The sequence below is a fragment of the Epinephelus fuscoguttatus genome, linkage group LG13 (assembly GCF_011397635.1).
Source record: "Epinephelus fuscoguttatus linkage group LG13, E.fuscoguttatus.final_Chr_v1".
Lineage (NCBI taxonomy): Eukaryota > Metazoa > Chordata > Actinopteri > Perciformes > Serranidae > Epinephelus > Epinephelus fuscoguttatus.
The window spans coordinates 39,759,449-39,780,068 of record NC_064764.1 but is presented as its reverse complement, the minus strand read 5'-3'; the positions used below and the strand labels follow the sequence as shown (position 1 = coordinate 39,780,068).

The 20,620-nt window shown below is 43.2% G+C and overlaps 1 protein-coding gene across 1 annotated transcript in view; it reads left to right on the top strand.

Annotated features, from left to right (window-relative positions):
- Positions 1–20,620, top strand: part of vwa8 (von Willebrand factor A domain containing 8) — a 109,747-nt gene that overhangs the window by 45,642 nt on the left and 43,485 nt on the right. The window contains exons 23-29 of the mRNA XM_049593344.1: positions 1,927–2,062; positions 2,589–2,708; positions 4,537–4,742; positions 10,515–10,666; positions 14,028–14,136; positions 16,147–16,285; positions 16,483–16,670. Coding sequence (XP_049449301.1) covers positions 1,927–2,062; positions 2,589–2,708; positions 4,537–4,742; positions 10,515–10,666; positions 14,028–14,136; positions 16,147–16,285; positions 16,483–16,670 — 1,050 coding nt within the window. The remainder of the gene's footprint in view (positions 1–1,926; positions 2,063–2,588; positions 2,709–4,536; positions 4,743–10,514; positions 10,667–14,027; positions 14,137–16,146; positions 16,286–16,482; positions 16,671–20,620) is intronic.

The window sequence follows — 20,620 nt, the reverse complement described above, 5'->3', positions numbered from 1 at the left end:
CATCCTGCTTTGTTGCTCAGTGTGGCATTCAGTGAACAGCAGCACATTGGCTTGATGATACAGCAGTCAAATGAAACAGTAGTCCATGTATCTGACATGGCAGGCACATGTGAAAACAGACTGGTTTATTTGATCTCGTCACTCAGAGCATCATACTAACAGTATCTGTCTGTCACTGCCACCCAGCTCCCACACTGTATCCACCCTTCTCATGTTACTGACCCTCCTTCAGTCCTGACATCAGCTGACCTTTCTCACAGCGGACATTTTGACTCGTAATCGCAGAAAAAGCACAAGTGCAACTAAAAATATTAATATTCCATTTCACTGAATGTCCCAGTTAGCCACATCAATGAGCCAACATGCTTAATAGCAAAAACTGGAACACCTACGTGAAATGAGGCCGTTATTAATGCCGCCATGAGATGTCAGAATATCTGCAGTGGGAAGGGTGTACACCTCTCTGATGTGATCAGGAACTAACAAGGGTCATTGATACAAACTAATCCTCCTCCTTTCACCCTCCCTACCATAGACCCTTTTCGTCTTTCTTTAGGGGAGGCAGGGGATCTTTAAGGGGTGATAGCAGGTCAACAGTAACTACCACACAGAAGTGGTATACATCATCTGAAAGGTGGGAACCTGGAGATAAATTTGAGATGCAGCTCAGCACTGTGTCAAGTTTTTCTAGTTATATGTCTAGTTATATGTAGTAAACACTGTGTTTGGGATAGATGCCTGTGAGAGATTTAAAAGTTGCATAGGGGATTAGAACATAATGATTAAAATATATTATGGCCATTCCCATGTTCAGTTATGTCTCGTAAGCTGCTGCAACAATTTTTGTGTTGGTACCAGTTATGACACAGATTTGGTGCTAAATCTAAGCAATTTTTTACCACTCAAGAATTTTATAAAAAAAATGGTCCAAAAATCCCTCCTAAGAAACCAAGATGTGGAGGAAGACCATAGAAAAATCCCTGCTGTCATTTTGTTTAAAAACTTTTACCGTTTGGAGATTGGATGGGAAGACCTCTGTTCTGGAAACTGCTAAGAAACCTCTATATACCTCTGACATATATCCATCCTCTGAATATGTAAGGTTTCTAGTTGGTGGCTGCAAAGTTTCATGAGGCTGTGATTATCCTAAAGCTCAAAATAGGTAATTTTATACAGCAATGTCAAATTTAAAAAAAAAAATTGTTTCATTACAATAAATAAATAACATCATCACACATGATTAAAATGGGCTCATTGATTCCTTAACAGTCCCAGCTTTCCAGGTATAACAAATTTTTGTAATTCCAAGACGAGTTAGGGACCCAAGTAAGCAGAAATATTTGAATACAATAGGCGAAATACACATTGCATGAAAAAATCTTGAGGTTACTCGTATAATGCCGGTTCTCAGAGTAACACGAGTGAGATGTCTCACAATGCGTATACTCAAAGGAATACACATAGAGACAGCAAAACTATGTCGCACTGGCATAAAGTGGGCACGTCTGTAAAGGGGAGACTTGTGGGTACCCATGGAGCCCATTGTCTTTCACATATTTTAGCGGAGAGGTCAAGAGACCCCTGTGAAAATGGCCATGTCAGTTTTTGACTTGTCGAAATTAAACCTAACTTTGGAGCATTATTTAACCCCTTCCCCTTTAAAGGGAAACTCTCGTTTGATAGAACCTGAATTTATTTACATAGTTATTGCCATCTTTTTTATTGGTCTAAGTAACCGACTCACCCATTGCCTCGCTGAGTTGTGGGAAGATGGCTTCATTACAAAGAAATCTGACAGTCAGATGATGAGACAGATCACCAAAGAAGTCACATCTGTCACCACAGCTGTAACCGTCGTGAAATCCGCATATTCTTTCCTCTTTTTTACCCAGATGGTTTTGTGTGTGTGTATGTGTGTGTGCACAGGTGAAGGCAGTGAAACACGGTAACATATTAGTGATCGACGAGGCCGACAAAGCTCCCACTAACGTCACCTGCATCCTCAAAACCCTGGTGGAGAGCGGAGAGATGATCCTGGCCGATGGACGTAGAATCATCTCAGGTACATACACAATACACACACACACACATTTGGGGTTTAACACCTTGACAGTTAGACATGTCCCAGATACAGCGAGCAGACAGAAGCGGGACCATTAAAAGGACGAGTTGAGGATTGGATGTCCTAGAAGACAAACAGGAGTAAAACATCACATGCAGGCCACTAAAGGGGGCTTAGGATAAAAGCCTTTATGGACAGGTACCAGTAGATTTTGGATCCTGCTGGACTGTAAATGTGTATATTTTCCAAGTAGTCCCACGTAATCGCAGTAATTGCTGACAGCTTCTCCATTCCTGAGAAGCTCTTCCTCCCAGAGGAATGTAAACACAACCTTGAGACTTCATAAACACAAACTTACAGCTCCCGATGCTATCAGGACTGTTAGAGCTCGGACACACAAATCATATCAAAACTTAAGAATTAAAAAGAGGCTCCAGGCAGAAACAGATTCAGAGACAGGAAGTGCAAGGACTTGTTTTGCTGTGCTTGTTATGTCATGCTAACTATGACTGTGTCTCCTCCAAAGATCCACGTGAAGCTGAGGGGAGGCCCAACACCATCGTCATGCACCCAGACTTCAGGATGTTGGTCCTGGCTAACCGGCCTGGTTTTCCCTTCCTGGGAAATGACTTTTTTGGAGCTCTAGGTACACATGCATGCTCAGCAACCACAATCTGCAGCCAAAGATCAGTTATCTTCTCCTTTATGTAATAACAAACTCTTAACTAAGCTGCTCAGATACATTAGGAGAGGAAATTGGGACTGATATGGCTCCTGTCGGATGAGCTGATCTAATTGTTCTCTGCCCATCTGTTTTAAAGGAAAAAAAAGATAATCTGCTGTTTTCATGACTCGACAAATGACAAAATTCAGATGTTAGATATCTGTAGAGGACCAAGGGCCTGTCTCAGGGAAGCAGTAGAGTGCAGGAGACAGTAGAGATGGTAGAAAATGAGGTAAAGATGGAGAATGACATCCAGCAAATGTCCCCAGGCAGACTTAAACCATGGTTTTTGTCAGCAACTGAATCCCAAGGCCACCAGGGTGCTGCAGGCAGGATTTATTTTAAAGTTAGAATGACTATTGCACTCACAAAAACCCAGATTTTTTTACATACCAAATTTTATTCACCAGTCTGCACATATAAGGATACAATATTGCAGATATTACCATCAATCCATCCATTTTCAACTGCTTATTGGGGGCCGGATTGCGGGGGCAGCAGGCTGAGTAAAGTACTCTAGATGTCCCTCTCCCCAGCAACGCTTTCTAGCTCCTCCTGAGGGACCCTGAACACCCTCCAGCGTGTTCTGGGTCTACCTTGGGACCTCCCACCAGTTGGACGTGCCTAGAACACTTCTAATGGGAGGCACCCAGAAAGATCATGATTGAATGCCCAAACCACCTCAACTGACCCCTTTCGACGCGAAGGAGCAGCAGCTCTACTCTGAGCTCCCTGTGGATGTCTGAGCTCCTCCCCCTATCTCTAAGGCTGAGCCCAGACACCCCACAAAGGAAACTCATTTCAACCGCTTGTATCCGTGATCTCATTCTTTCGGTCACTACCCAGAGCTCATGACTATAGGTGAGAGTTGGGACGTAGAAGGACCAGTAAATGGAAAAATTTTGCCTTCTGGCTCAGCTCCCACTTTGCCACCAAAGTCCGGCACAGCGCCTGCAACACTGCGGATGCTGCAAGACCCCGAGATATTTGAACTCCCTCGCTTGGGGCATTAACTCTCTCCCAACTTTGAAGGGACAATCCACTGTTTTCCGTCAATTCCTGCACCCCACAAGGTCATAGTCCTAGATGGATGCAACCACACTGTTACATGCATACCCCCAGGGGACAGTTCAAAATTATCTACCTTCAATCGTACACAACATTTTAGTCCAACAGGATACACTGTGTTGTTTCGAAGTGAGTGATGAGGTGCTGTCAGCGTTTGTAAAACTTTGTCAGATGTCGGGCGGCAAAAACGTGTTTGAGGGGGGTCAGCGATTTTTCCGTAAGAGGTGAATTTGACAACAGGCAATTACAGACACAAAGGAGATGACACTCCTCAGGGATACCAAAGAGATGGGTACAAAGTCAGTTCCAATATAAAACGTGGAATTTGATGGTCTTTCAGGTTTTACTCAAAGTTCTCCAGACCTGTCAAAGTTACAGCAGCTTTTAACACTTGTTGCCTTTAGATGCTGCATGTCTGCATCTGCAGGTTTAAACCACTGTTGCTTCGTTGACTGTAGGTGGTGCAGTTTAGATCGGAACTTCAGGTTTAGTTCTGCAGCTGGATTATATTGTCAGGGCCTGGTTTGCCTCAATAATACTGTTTGTCCTTGTTGCAGAGCCCAGCAAAGTGCCAGGCTTTAGGTTTAGGTAGAACATTTCTCACAAAAAAGCATACAAAGAGTAAAACAAATATTGGAGCAACATCGTTACAGGAAATGATGAATTGTTATTGTCTCAACAGGCGATATTTTTAGCTGCCATGCTGTTGACAATCCAAAGCCTCACGCGGAGCTGGCCATGCTCAAACAGTACGGCCCCGACGTTCCTGATGCTACTCTGGAGAAGCTTGTGGCCGCCTTTGGAGAGCTGAGGTCCATGGCAGACCAGGGCACCATCACATACCCCTACTCCACCCGAGAGGTGGTCAACATCGTCAAACACCTCCAGGTGAGAACTAAAACATGCACACACGATACATATCCTTCAGTAGTGCAACACTGCTCCTGCTTCTTTATTTCTCAGTTTCAGTCTCAGACTATATTCTATCAATAATTCATAAAGATTATGTGACCTTAATCCTGCTCTGCTAGATGCTTTAATAATTCAAGAGTGTCCTCACAACACAGCTGTGACACAGAGGGGGACCCTGTTCCTGCGTCAGTCCACGCTGACAAGAAAACACACACACAGACACAAACATCTCAACAAACACTGTTACACAACAATGGCCCCAAAGTCAGCAGTTGTTGGAGGGAGTTTTTGCACTTCTGACTTTGACTGATACTAAAAGTGTGCCGTTCTAAAGGTCGCAACTTAGCTTCCATTCAGTCACTGTACTAAATGGCCACACTTAGAGAATGACAAGACGCAACAATTGTTTATTTCCAGAGAGTCTCTCCTGAAAGACATTTATAGGTCTCATTTATACGACAACGATTTCAACTGAAAACTTTAGTTGCGTTTTGGCCCATCGTTTACACAACAGCGGCATTTTGGGTGCCTGGAAATGCAACGTTTTGAAAACGGGTTCCAGAGTGCAACTTTTTGGAAACAGCAGCGTCTCCGTTGTCATGTAAACTTGCAATATGCTGTTCCCCTGAAACGGAGACTTCTCGCACATGCGCATTACGATTCCAGTCACTAGGCATGTGCGAGAACGTCGACCGTCACAACAACAATGCTGAGCTCTGTTTGTGCTGCTCATCCTGTCGAATTTATCAATGCTTCTCCAGCAAAGTGTAGATCTACTGTGGCAACTCCACCTCGTCGTCTGTCCAGACAAAGTTATCCGTGCATGCTTTCACCAGTGTGTCTTCTTTGTTTTGGTTTGTAATCACAGCATTGTAGAGGAAGGCGCTTCAGCGTAGGGGCGTGGCGTCAAGCTGTGGTGTTGTTTTGCAAATTTACACTGCCACCCATTGGCCTGGCATGCATACTACAGTGTTTCCAGTAGATTTTGCGGGTCCATGTGAATGGGGATCATTTCAATAACGTCGTCATATAAACGCGGAAGTTTTTTAAAACGCAAAGAACAGACTTTTCCATTTTTAGAGAAACCGTTGTCGTCTTAACAGGGCCATAGTGTTGTACTCAGTTTTACACACAAAAAGTGACAGATATATTTGTGTAACAAATAAAAAAAAGAGAAGTTGAGAGAAAAGTTCTGTAGCTGTCGACCTTTGACAACCATCTTGGTCTTTTCTTTTCTGGTAGTCTTAATGAAAAGAGTGGCACTGGCGTTAAAGGGAGAGGCTGGGAGACGCAGGCAGAGACAGAGACATCGAGCACGGGGGTGACAGAAATAAAAACACACCAGTATTATCTGTCTCACAGAATTTTTAACTTATCTCCACTTTTCTCTCCCCCTCCACCCACCCATTTCACCATCTGTCCCTCAGCTTCCCTCATTATTTAGAGCCCACAAATATGCACCACAAAACAACCATCAAACTTAGCAGATAGCTGTGAGTAATTATGATCATATTTCACCTCCGGATTCGGAAATCTGACATCTTTGGGGAAACTTATTTCATGCTGAATAGGATCCTTGTACTCTCTTACCGGGGACTGAATCTGTCTTACTTTACTAAATAGACTTCATTGGAAAACAGTTTTTTTTAGATTATTTAAGTTTTAAGTAGCAAAGTGATGCTTTAAAAAAAAACACACCTCCCCTCAAGACACAGTTTAACATACATGAATCTGATTTGTTGCTTTGCCATTATTGTTTGAGCAGTAAGCAGCTTCTCAACTCATTCATCCATCTCTAGACAAACAGTGTGGAGAACACGTTTACATAGATATTTTAGATTTTCCTCCTCCTTACCCTCCCTTCCACCATCCTCATCCATGCTGCCAGTACCTTCACTTGAGAAAGACAAAACAAGGTGCTTGTTTGTGTGAAGGGCTGCAGGCAGGTGTACACACACGTGCTTATTTAGTTTGCATTTAATGAACAAGGTTGTCTTTGGGAATGTGCACAGTATTTCACCCGCAGAGGAAGAAGAAATAACCAGAAGGAGAGGAAAATTAAGATCGGAGCTTGCACTACTGCAGATCAATAATTCAATGCACAGGAACAAGCCCTTATGTTTGATTTCCCCACTGGCCACCCCGCTCTGTCATCAATCATCTCCACTTTTGACATGTGCAGGAGAAGGACAGATACAGGGTCATTTAGTCAAAGTCTAAATTGCTTCTTCTGAGGCAGTAGGTAGTGTAGGCCCTAATTAGCATTTTGTGTTTGGTCATTGTGCCTTTGTGGTAACAGGGAAGTCGGATCAATACAGCCCAGTGCTCTTTGCATCCAATCTATATTTTAAATGTGACCAACTGGGATGAGGCTGTCATTGATTTATAGGCCTAACAGTGTAAATATGTTGTAATATGTACGTCTGAAAGCGCCATTATGTTTCTAATAAGGCCTGTGAAGACATTACAAGCACTGTGGCTTTTTAAAAATGTATACACATATTCAATTACAGCTTCTACCTATAAGATGACTCATCGAGACTGTAGGCTGTAGACTGGAGGAGTGGGTCATGCTTATGGCTGCAGCAATTTATCAGTTATTGTTTCAACTGATCGGCTCTAGAGCTGGATATTGAATCTCTGTAGTTTATCGATCATGCCTTTCGAGTAGTAACGGATTTTGTGTTGTAAAGAGCTGTTTGCAGCAAGGTAAAGTGGTGAAAACATTCTCTGTATAGTGTACACTCAAGGTGGTTAAAATAGGTTTTGCTGCTGCCTCCATCCACAGCAGTACATTGCTTGGCTTCTGTGGCAGCACCACAGCCTGCTTCTCTAAACTTGGGCTGTGCCATCCACCATCTACTTTATGTAAATACTGACTATGGATAAGTACTTCATACGACGTCACTTCAAAAGATTCAAACTATCCCTTTAAGGCCCCTTTTACATATACAGTCTATCCCTGATTGGTTCAGGAACACTTCCTGCATGGGGTCTTGTGTGAATGAGAGTAGTGACTGATATTCAGGGAGATCTGAACCACCAGAGTTTCAGTTCAGGGAAAATGCTGGTACAGCTCTGTTGTGAATGATAACAGTAACATTGCAGGGACAAGGATGTTGAGGGTTGACGGAAGATGCTTTCATGTGAAGCAAGCAAACCTATCACGAGACTCCACTAATGATGAATCTGCGACTTGTTTAAAGCTGCTACAAGGAACTTTTAACTGGATATGCAAAAGTCTCTGGTTTCTGCTGATGTCTGTGCGTGACCTACAACAGCAAATGAGACCATTGGTGTGAAGATAAGCTATTTCTATATAGTGTATATCCATACCTTTAGGAAACTGTCTCCGGGTCCGCCCCAGGTCGCTTCCAGGACGAAATGATTTACGGCACTCAGACGGCACACATCATCTTACCTAGCTGCTTACATTTATAGTGACTCTTATAAATAGTCGCTATTCCTCCTCCTCGACCCGACGTCCGCGGGGAGTTAAAATAGCAGCAATCATCGGGTGAAAGTTCTGTGAAAGCACTGGACTCACCAACAGTCAGCCACGTCTCAGTCACACAGAGAAAATCCAATCCTCGGGAAGTCAGGAAATCCTTCAGGATAAACGTTTTGTTTGCTAGCGATCTAGCATTTACCAGCCCAATCCTGGCAGGAGCCAGCGGGTCCACGGCGTTAGCTGGCCGGGGAGCCACACACAGAGGCCGCAGGTTGCGCAGATTCAGCTCGCGCCAGCGGGGACGAGGAGAGCAGGGGCCGCGGGGCTGGAACACCTCATCCGGACTGACAGTGACGACAGGTACCAGCCAGGCGTTGACAGGGTCCAGCAAGGGCTGAGAAATAAAGAGGCGAGGCACCGCTCCATACTCAGTCCAAGAAGCCGTGGAAGTGCTCGCCAAACAGGCCTTCAGCCTTACCAGCCGACCGCTGCGTTTACCCAGGCGGCGGTGGCGCATACGCCGGAGAGGTGGAGCTGGTGCACAGCAGAGGTGAGCTGGGATCCCCGATAGGAGCGGGGGCAAAGTTTTCCCGTCTTGTTGTTTCATTCATCCCCAAAACAAACACATGCGCGAGCCAGGTAAGCGTCTTTACGACAATATGCGCTAGAGCTCATGGGAAATGTAGGCTTCATTCCGGCAAAACACTACCGCTTTTGTCCACAGGGTCGGCAAAATCAACTCAAAATGAAAGTTCCTTGTAGGGGCTTTAAGAATGAAAAAATGACTCGTCTCGCAAACTTGTTGAATATATATATATATTGCAAAAACATTGGCAATGGACAAAAACAGCTCCTCGCCTGCCATTATCCTGAAAATAATGAGACGTCTTCTGTTGAGTTTTTTGGCTATCGGCATCCATCAAGTCAAGGTACGCTTACAGCTTGACTAGGCCTTTTAATTGGACTACTGTCCTTGTCCCAGTATACAAGCACGGGAGGGGAAGCCATTTATTGACCCAAGTATGTCCGTCTCCGCTACGATAGGCTCAATATTTGTTAGTATTGAACCTATTTCTGGTCAACCTGTTACGTAAAAAGTCACGGCTCTGGATGTAGATTTCTCCATGTTGTTACCGGCTTCTTCTTCTTCTCTTACACATTTAATGCTATTGGACTTCTGGGTCAAAGCCCGGGGCAGAAACTGTGGAGCATGCTCAGAGCGCCTCGGCCAGTTTGGGTCTGATTGACTGTATACATGCAGGAGGAATTTGACTCCCAGCCGCATTATCTGGGTGTGTTGGTACGACTTAAAGAAATTCACTTTAGTACGATTTCACTCAGACTACCCTGTCTACGTGAATTTTAAAAGTCTGCTTTCAGTCAGACTAACACAGTAAATCAGTTTTCTCTAATGTCATGTGAATGTACTGCATGAATGTTGCATTACCGCCATCTGTTGGACTGACCTTTGCCCCATAGATTTCAGCATTGTCATGGCAGGTGTGAAAAGGCGCAAGACTGAAATGTTCCTGAATGTAATGCGAGTGTGTGAATAGTGAGTAGTGATAGTCAGTAATTTAGTACTTTGTGCACAAAAACAACACCCAGCCTTTAATGGGACAGCAGTTCTTGTTTTAAGTCACTAGGGCCTAAAGCAGTACCTGGATTGTGTTTTCCAACATTTAAATAACTTGATAAAGTTTTCTTGGCTGTGCAAAGTGAAGTCTCTGTCTCTGCTTTAGCTTACAGCGTCTTCCTTTCTCTGTCTCTCTGCCTTTATTGCCTATTTACCAACGTATCACCATAGTTACTGTTCACTACACACATTTATTGAGGCAATGTAACTTGTATGTCTCCGATCATATCACTGACACAATATCTAAGGCTGCTTCTGCAAGAGAAAAGAAGAGTTTTCTTTACACCGATCTGTCAGTGTTGTGGTCAGTGTGGAGATGAGTTACCTTCCAGATAGCATGTCTTATTCCAGACTGTGTCCCTGCGTTGACCCGTGTTGAAGCTTGTAAATCATATTAACTTTCTATCCCTCTCTGACCCTCTTCGCTCCATCTTCTCTGCTTTTTCCCCTATTATTCTTCCTGCTTGCCACCCTCCCTGCTCTTTTATCCGTCTTTGTTATCTCCCTTTCATTCCTACCACCCTCCCTCCTGTCTCTCTTTTCCAAAACTCCCTCCATGCTTTACACCATTCTCTCTCCATGTGTCCTTGCTATCTCTTTTCAACTTTCACTGTTTTCAACTTTCTGACTTCCTCTGCTCTCTCTCTTTTCTACTCCACAGAAATTCCCTGACGAGGGTTTGGCCAACGTGGTGCGAAACGTCTTCGACTTTGACTCGTACAACAAAGACATGCGAGAGGTTCTGATCGAAGCGCTGCACAAGCACGGGATTCCCATTGGAGCCAAGCCCAGCTCCGTCAAACTGGCTAAGGAGTAAGACATCAGGAGCACAAGATGCTAGGATGACACACACGAACACATCCACTCACATCACGGACATAGTGATTGTCACACTGTCACACAGTTGCAGAGACCAGTCAGAGAGGGGTTAGAGCAGCGTGATGGATTATAGACGACATGGGCATTACTTGACAGCCTGCCTGGCTCTGTTATGGATCTTATAAAAATGAGCACATAGCAAACAACAGTGAGACAGTCTGCAGCTAAACTAAAGTTCATCCAGTCTGTTTAACTGGATGGACCAGAATTCAGTCAGAGCTTTTATGCCGAGGTCTTCTTACTGTACCCTCAGAGAGGACAGGTACTGACGATGACTGATAGTCGTACACTCTCAGTAAAAGGAGTCCAGGAACTATTTTTCTTTCTGGGAACCTCAAACTGGAAATCTATTGGAGGGTTTTAGTACATTGCATCAAAATATTAACCTGTTGGCCAACATGACCTGCTTTGTTTAGCAACGGTCATCGTTTTTCAGATATTTTATGTGTCAAAAGCTGAAGAAGCTTGTGATTTTCAACATCATCCTCACAGACAGCAGAAATACAAGATACTGAATGGCATTAGCAGTTAATCTGACATCACAAAAACAGAATAATAGCTGCATTTTTTGCTGAATGACAGTTTTATTTGGTGTTTATATATCCCGCGTTATTATCTTTAGTCCCGCCAATTCCTGTAAGTTCTTCGCAACCTTGCAGTTTTTTTTTTTTTACAATCACTGCAACTTTGCTGCAAATCTAAAATGGTTTATTAATTCAATTTAGCCCATTTTTAAGCAGGTAAGTCCCCTTGAGATCAATGTCCTCTTTTTAAGGGAGACAGTAGCACACAAAAAGTAACAGCCAAACAGCAACACAATAAAAAACACTAAAGATATATAGTAACATGTAGAAATATGTAAAAATAGACACCTACGCACAACGGCAAGAAGCGACCGACTCATTCATCATGTACTTATGAGAGCTTTAAAATCAGGCAGAGAGACCAATTCACGTAGTTTCATTCATAGTGAAAACACCATGTCAAACACAACGAAATGTAACAAACCACTTAAGAGCACCGAACCCAGATTATTGTACTGAGCAACTGTAGGAGTGTTTTAACTTCACAAACTATTAAGTCTCACAACAGCTGCCAAACTGTCGCAGAGGCCCCAGGGCAGACCCAGAGCACACTGGAGGGGTTACATATCTCATCTGGCCTGGCAACACCTCGGGGTCCTCCAGGAGGAGCTGGGAAGCCAGAACTGTTCTAAAGCCAGACTCCTCCCTCACCTGGCAGTGAGACTGCAGGGCGCATGGTGTGTCTCTCTCACCTGATGTTCGACGATGCAGTCGATAGTCGGGAGCCTAGGCTCTCCCTCACATCACCACAAACAGATTGCAGCTCTGTGGGAAACACCGGATGCTCATAATGATAGGCTCCAAATCAGAGACAGCATTGTAACTATTTTTTTAATTTTAAAAAACAGCCCCAAAACTTTACGACACGCATTCCAGTTTGTTTGTTATTTGAAAAGCTGCTGTGAAATCAGGAAATTTAGGCTGCAACAATCCCAAAAACAGCCAGCGAATCCCTGGAGGGACTACTCTGATATAGAACGCTATTAAAAGTGAAAATGGAAACTTTTTTGCTTTAATGGTCCAGTTTGTGGGATTCAGTGACACCTAGCTGTGAGGTTGCAACAAACGGAAACTTCTCCTATGTGCCGAGTGCTGCAGGAGGACTATGATGGCTAACACTAAACTGTGAATGTGACAGACAACAGCTGTAGAACGACATGTCAGACTCCGTGTATGTACATGTAAACAACACACTGACTCTTCGTTTCAGGTGATTATACACTAATTAAACACAGTAATTCATATTTTGTTTCGTCTCTGCAAATATTTCCCTCTAAATCCGAAACACTGGACCTTTAACTTATCGGTAGCAGTTGTCTGTTTCCACTTTAAAATGAAATGATCAAAAATCACACATATATTTAAAGTTTTCACCCTTCAGCGGTTCCAAAATAGTTCCCCTGAAGTAGCTTCATTATGCTGAATTGTCGTCCCAGAAGCTTGTTGTGTTCCCTCAGAGGCCAGTACTTCTGGGTAGAAGCGCTATTTCCGAGGAGAACCTTTTAAGAACCCCTTCTTGCTCAGAGTGTACCTGTTAGATGCCATTTTGTGATTATAGTGTATTTTAACTTTGAGACGTGAAATCCTGAAATGCTTGAAATCGGCTCATGTTGTCTTTTAGCCCTCTGACTGGTTTCAGACTGAATCAAACTTTGAGGCTTCCATGAAGTCTCCTCACTGCTCCCTCAAGTGTTAAATGAACAGTTGTCTAGATCACACACATTACCTCAGCTTTCCTACCAGGGAAAGATCAGATTCTAATTTCCACTACATTGTCTCATTATGCTCAGCTTTGTCTTTTAAATAAAGGAAAATATTTGTTTCTTCTGTCTCCTGTGGTTTTATTTGACGTATCACATTCATAAATTCACTTTAATGAATCTCTCAAGTAACATCTTGAGAGCTGAGCAGAGCAGAAACAAGTATTTTCCTTCAACAGTTACGTAGCTGTTTGTGCAGATTATCTGTTCCACTATGTCGGCATCGTCCGAGCTCAGTGAGTCCTTTGTATCTTTGGGATCTGTGTTGTTAAAAGCCCATCTTGAACTGTTTATATCCCACAAGTTCTCTAGTACATAAAAGCAAATATTTTTTCTCTTGATTTCCAATTTTGGACACAGAAAACAAGAAACAGTTTTGTTATGTATCTCATTGCTTTTTCATTTATAGAAATATTTATGGTTAGAGGACCGTCCGTCGACCAACCCATTTTAACTGCTCGGAATTTCTGTGTCTTGTGGTCGTGTTGCATCTTTCACCCCACCTGCAGCCAATAAGACTGTGGCCACAATCCAGCAATGATTCATGGGAAGATCAGTAAACATGTGGCCAGACACAACAAACCGAGCATAGACTCACAGACACTTGTCCCATGTTCTGCTGGCTTTACCCTCTCTGGAGATCGTGGGATCTAATTAAAGCTTTTGTTTTGATGAAACGCCACTCAGAACAGAATACGACTTCCATCTGAAGTCATTTTGCGGTGGCTATGTTGATGCCCTCATAAGACGAGTTAATTTTATTTGAACCAGGGATGCAAAACGGTGACAGTGAAACCCATAAATTTCCGAAAACCTCAAAATGTGTGCCATGAAAAACACATGACGTTAATTTGCATCGTTACTCACAACTTGAATTTATTTATATCTCAGGAATTCACAATTTTCCAGTTGTTACCAGGCAGTCGTCACCATGTGACCTTCACTCTTTAGGTTGCCCCTCCCAGAGGTCAAGATGACAGGATACTGGACAATAAACCAGGGTGGCAACGCTCGCCGCAAACTGCTCTGTCCCACTGAGACACGGCCCATAGACATCAAGGTAAACACACACAGAAAGACAATTGGAAAGTTCATGAGCAGCAGATATTCCCACACATACATAGGGGGTGAAATACGTTAAGGATCAGTACTTAAAGGAACATCGTGCAAGATATAAGGGAATTAAGTGGCAGATTGCAATGAGCTGTAACTTCTTGTCAGAATTCCTTCAGTGTTCATTCTTCAAGAGGTTTTTACCAGAAGCCAAATCATCCACAGAGGTCTCTTCCTCTCCAAAACAAACAGACCAGGTCATTTAAACCTGTAAAAACACTGAGAAAAGCAGTTTCACGTCGAAAGAAAGTTATGTTTATCCGACGCTCTCTTCATGGAGGGGCTGCTAACTACAGAGGCCCACACAAAAATGTGAATTTCCCTATCTAGAGCCAGTGTTTGGTCCCTCTAAATCCTGCACACTGGAGCTTTAAATAGTGATAGTCCACTAGAATCGCTCGTTAAAAGGAAGTTAAAAAGTGTCTGTGGTCAGGTTGGATGAGAGTCAGTGATAATGGCTTCTGATGGTGAGTTTTCACAGCAGATAAAGAAATAAAAATATTTCTAAAAATTTTTTTTTTTTTTTTTGCTAAAATACTCTGCTTCTTTGTTAGTTGGTCAAGCTCATTTAAAGGGACAGTTCACCACAAAATCAAAAATACATGTTTCTCCTCTCACCTGTAGAGCTGTTTTATCAGTCTAGATAGTTTTGGTGTGAGTTGCAGTGTGTTGGAGATATCAGCCATAGAGACGTCTGCCTTCTCTCCAGTATAATGGAACCAGATGGCACTCAGCTTGTGGAGCTCAAGGCACCAAAAGAATACATTTGAAAAATTCAACATCAATGTCTCTGTCCAGAAATCATGACCCAGTTACTCAAGATAATCCACAGACCTTGTTGTGAGCAGTTTCATGTGGGAACTACTTTTTATCGACAGAACTACATCCACCAACCGTGTCACCGTACAGAAGGAAGCGTGCATCTTAGGGTTGAGCCGAATACTTGGATGGTACAGAAAATGTACAAGTATAATACGAGTAAAATGTGTCATTATCTGTACTCGTGATGAAGGATAATCGTCATTTTGATAGCTAAGACAAATAAGACAAATTGCAACTTTTGATCAGGCGTAACCCACTTTCAACTTAAATCCCACCCATTTCAGACATAACTCCGCCCATTTGGAGTACAGATACAGATAATTGTGTACTCGCTCAACCCTGGTGCATCCACTGCTCACCTACCACTGAGCTAGCTAACATTACATCTCAGCTGAGGAGGACGCCATTCATGTTTACATCTCTCACCTTCATGAGCCTCTCGTCCATGAGTAGATGCAGGCTTCCTTCATAGAAAGAGTTCCTACATGAAACTGCTCACAACAAGGTCTGTGGATTATCTTGAGTAACTGGGTCATGATTCCTGTAAAGAGACACTGATGTTGAGTTTTTCAAATGTATTTGTTTGAGTGCCATCTAGTTCCATTATATTAGAGAGAAGGCAGACATCTCTGCGGCTGATATCTCCAGCACTCAGCAGCTCGCACCAAAACTATCTAGACTGATAAATAGCACTACAGGTAAGAGGAAAAATCTATTTTTGTTTTTGCGGTGAACTGTTCCTTTAATCCCTGAAACTCTGAAGCTGTATATTTGCTGTTTTGTTGCAAAACTATGACTGCTTGGTAGATACTGACTATATAGACGCATCACTGAGAGGTGGTATTCAATCATCAATCTCTCGTGTTCTCAAAAGAATTGGTCAAGCTCCTTTTATGAGAATCATCTTTTAACCTTTTAAGGAGTTTAATGGGTGTCAGCTTGGCACGACAGCCTCGTCTTCGCCGTCAGTAGTTGGAGAACAAGTTATGAAAATAAACGAGCAGCCTTGTGATCTGAATCCAGTTACTGTAGCACAGTTACTCAGAATTTCAAGCATAAACATTAAACACCAGGGCTGTTTTCATACTTTGTGAGTGTGTGTGCACCGCTGCAAGAGTGTGTCTTGTGTTTCCAGGGTCCCGTGTTCCTGCGTGTTCAGGGTCACCCCTGCAACAGACAGGAAAGCAGGGCTTTGAGTTTCAGCGAAGAGAAAGCCCACTGGCAGATTCCCATGAATGAAGTCAATATCATCTGCGATGTCACCACCAAAGATGGTACACACACACACACTCAAACAATATCAACACTGTCATGCAATACATTCTCTGGTCTCAGTGTTAATTTAGGGGTTTATTTAGAGGGTCCAGACATTTAAAGAAATTAAATTTGTCTGGATATAGATACACACACACACACACACACACACACACACTGCAGAATGAATTACATTCCATCTCTTCTTGTCTTGCAGATGTGCTGTACGTGGCCACGTGTAACCCAGTGTCCCTGTACTCCATGAAGGAGCGCGGGGACACAATTCAGTGCATGGAGCTTTACGACATCTTCCCCAGGACCATCAGTGGCGTCTGGCAGCCCTTTGTCACCGTCGCTCCCCTGGGGAGTCCTCTGGATGGGCAGGTGGTGCTGCACGAGGAGCAGGTTGGCACACACACACGAAGACGAGCACGATCATACTGACATGATTCGTTTTTAATCCTCATGGGGAAAACATGCTTTTACAGTAGTCATTGAACAGAATATTGATCATATTGGAGGTACCCTGTGGAGCTTTCACTTGAATACATATATTTTTTCCACCAGCATATTTTTCACCAAAACACAGGGTCTCATTTACAGTTGCAATCAAAATTATTCAACCCCCTGTCTCAAGCACACCTGGTGCAACTAATCAAGGGCTTCATTAGTTCAAGTGTGCTTGAGACAGAACACATAAATACCTGGACTGGCTAGGGTTTTGTTGAGAGTGACGTTTGATTGCATGTTAGACATATGGCTAAGTTAAAAGAATTGTCCAAAAAGTTCAGAGAAGAAATCATTGCCTTGCACAAACAAGGAAAAGGATACAAAACGATAGCAAAAGCTCTGAATGTTCCTAGAGATACAGTTGGAAGCATAGTTCGCAAGTTCAAAGTTAAAGGAACAGTGGCTACACTACCTGGACGTGGCAGAAAGAGGAAACTGTCAGCGGCTGCCACCAGATTCCTGAGGAGGCACGTGGTCAAAAACCCTCGAGTGACTGCAAAACACCTGCAGCAAGACTTGGTGGCAGCAGGCACTGAGGTTTCAGTTTGTACAATAAGGCGCATACTAAACAAAAACTCCAAGACGTACACCACTACTGACCCAAAAGCACAAGAAAAGTCGGTTCCAATATGCTCAAAACCATATAAATAAGCCACAGAAGTTTTGGAATTCTGTTCTGTGGAGTGATGAAACAAAACTGGAACTTTTCGGGCCTATGGAACAGCGGTATGTCTGGAGGAAGAAGAATGAAGCATATGCTGAAAAGAACACCCTGCCTACAGTGAAGCATGGCGGTGGCTCAGTGATGCTCTGGGGCTGCTTTGTTGCCTCTGGCACTGGAAACCTGCAGCGTGTGGAGGGCACGATGGATTCAGTCAAGTATCAGGAAATCTTAGGTAAAAACGTTGTGCCGTCTGTGAGGAAGCTGAAGCTTGGGCGTCATTGGACCTTCCAACAGGATAATGATCCCAAGCATACCTCAAAGTCCACCAAGGCTTGGTTTCAGAAGAAGAAATGGAAGATTCTAGAGTGGCCGTCACAGTCGCCTGACTTGAACCCCATAGAAAATCTCTGGTGGGATTTGAAGAAGGCGGCTGCAAAACGCGCACCCAAGAATATTACTGAACTGGAGGCCATTGCCCGTGAGGAATGGGCTAAGATTCCTCAGGAACGCTGTCTGAAGCTGGTGTCTGGCTATGCATCACGTTTGCAGCAGGTCATAACAGCAAAAGGGTGCTCTACTAAGTACTGAAGATGCTTGTCATGAAGGGGTTGAATAATTTTGAGACTGCAGTAGTCATTAAAAGTAGCATTTTGTGTTGAATTTGGATCAAAACCCTTGTAATATTAGTTTCATTGAACTACTTAAACAGTTCTTGTGTAATTTGTTTATTGCAAACAGCTGAGAAATTGTATATTTTGCCAATAAGCCTAATATGCAATGGGGGTTGAATAAATTTGATTGCAACTGTATGAAATGTCGATAAATCTGTGAGTAGATTTGCACATTTAAAAACCTTGGTACTAAAAACCTACTCCAGATTCATGAATGAAATTTATATTTAATTTGGTGTAATGAATGCCAATCATTGTTAATTGACAGCACGCTTCCGCTAGTCAGCAATTAGCACACACACCATCCAACAAGTAAGATCACGTCTCCCTCCAACACTCTCACATATTCAGGTTCACCAACGTTCAACACAAGAATGATATGGAGACAGTGATCTGAAACACAACTGTACGCTCACACACTGAAGCATCACAGTCCAGTCTCTTTCGCCTGATGTCCTTGTTGACTGACTGGTATAAAATGTAACACGACACTCTGAGGACAACCACAGATTCCTCACAGAATTAAAATAGCTGCGCACAAGTCAGTTTGAGTTCCTTAAAATGGTTGGTGGTTAGTGGTTGTTTGCTGTTGAACCTCTCTTACCCCGTAAGACCCTGTCGTACGACAGCAGAGCGTAAGACAAGAACAATGCGTATTTGCTATTTCTATGACCAGAGCACTTTTACAGCTGCTGCATATTAGGCAAGAGGAGGACTTCTAAAAATACCGTCGTGATGGATCGTGTTACATCTGTCTAAAAATGAAGAGGTCCAGACAACAGAGAGTTCATTCACAGGTCGCTGGCCTTCCAGGGATATCACACACACGCACACTTGCATTCACACACACATATGCACGTTCTACTAGGCATCTACACATGAATGCATGCACATACATAAAAATGCCACGTAAAAGACATGCAGAAAACTCAAAGATGCAATTACATGTACACACACATGCAACCTGAGTGAAACACCGTGGCCTGTCAGAAGACTCATCCACATGCTGGACACACACGTGTGCTCACACATGTCCCCACTCCCTCCAAAGGCTGTGTGTTTAGAATCAGGAAATGGGCTTTGCTTGCTCTGAATAGCTCGAGCGGTCGTCGGTACAGTAGTGTGTGTGTCAGGAATGGGAGGCCATAAGGAAGCCATTAGTGTGAAGCAGGGCAGTGGGGGCCGAGGCCAGCTCCCCCGTGGCTCCTTCTCATAAAACTCAATTGAAGATGAAGCCTAGTGCGTCACAAACGATAGCCCTTTGCACAGCTCACTATTTACTGTATATACACTGAGCAAACATTTAAACGCAACATTTTTGTTTTTGCTCCCTGTTTTCAGGAGTTGAAATTAAAGATATAAGACTTTGTAATTAATATTTCTCTGAAATTTTGGTCTCAGATTTGTTAAAATATGTGTCAGTGTGCACTTCTCCTTCTCCAAGACAATCCATCCACCTGGAAAGTGCGGCATTATAAAGATGCTTATTAAACAGCATCATCACTTCACAGGTGTGTTTTGAGATGGTCACAATAAAAAGCCACTCAAAATTGTGAAGTTTGATCTTTAAAAACAGAAACAAACATTAGGATTTTACATAACTGGTGCTACAGAAATGCATTTTTTGGTCACGGATACCCCGAACAATCAGTCAGTATCTGGTGTGACAAACATTTGCCTCATACAGTGCGACACATTGCATGTTTTGAGGGAGCGTGCCATTAGCATGCTGACTGCAGGAACGTTCACCAGAGCTGTTGCCCATGAGCTGAATGTTCAGTTCACGACCATAAGCTTTGGCAGACCTCACATTGCAGACCACATGTACTGTAACCACACCAGCTCAGGACCTCCTCACACAGTCGCTGTGTTTCATTAGTGGTTCCACTTGCCCTCATTCACTTCCCCTCAGCCCTTGGTATTACGTAACAGCCTCCGTCACCCGGAGGCCGCTTGGAGAACAGAGGGAAAGCAGGCGGAGGAGGAGCCTTTGATTGTGACCATCCCAAGACACACCTCTGTGATTATCTTGGAAAAGGAAAAGTGCTCACTACACAGATTTTAACAAATTTTACACAAAGACTTGAGAGCAGTAAGGGACTGTTCATTATTTATGAGAGAGGAGGGGGTGGTGTAAAAAGGGGGAGGCATGTCAAATATTTTTTTTTAGCACTAGGGAGGGACCGGTGTTTTTTATTTTAGCATAGGGTAGGGGTAAACAAATTTAAATGGTTGCATTTTGTATTTATTTTACCGCCCATTTTTAAAGAAAACAAGCCTTCCAAACTAAATTACACCATCTATCACAGCCAGAAACTGTAAAAACAGAAATTATCATTGGATTTTTAAATTTCCGATGGTCCTTGGACACATCATGTATAACGACTGCTTCCATCAGAAAAAGCAAAACCAAATCTGAGCTTAAGATTGTGATATTTCTTATAAATCATTTTATTCTTTGTCTCATTAAAAAATTGGCCAAAAGTTAACGGCTTGCATGAACTGACCAG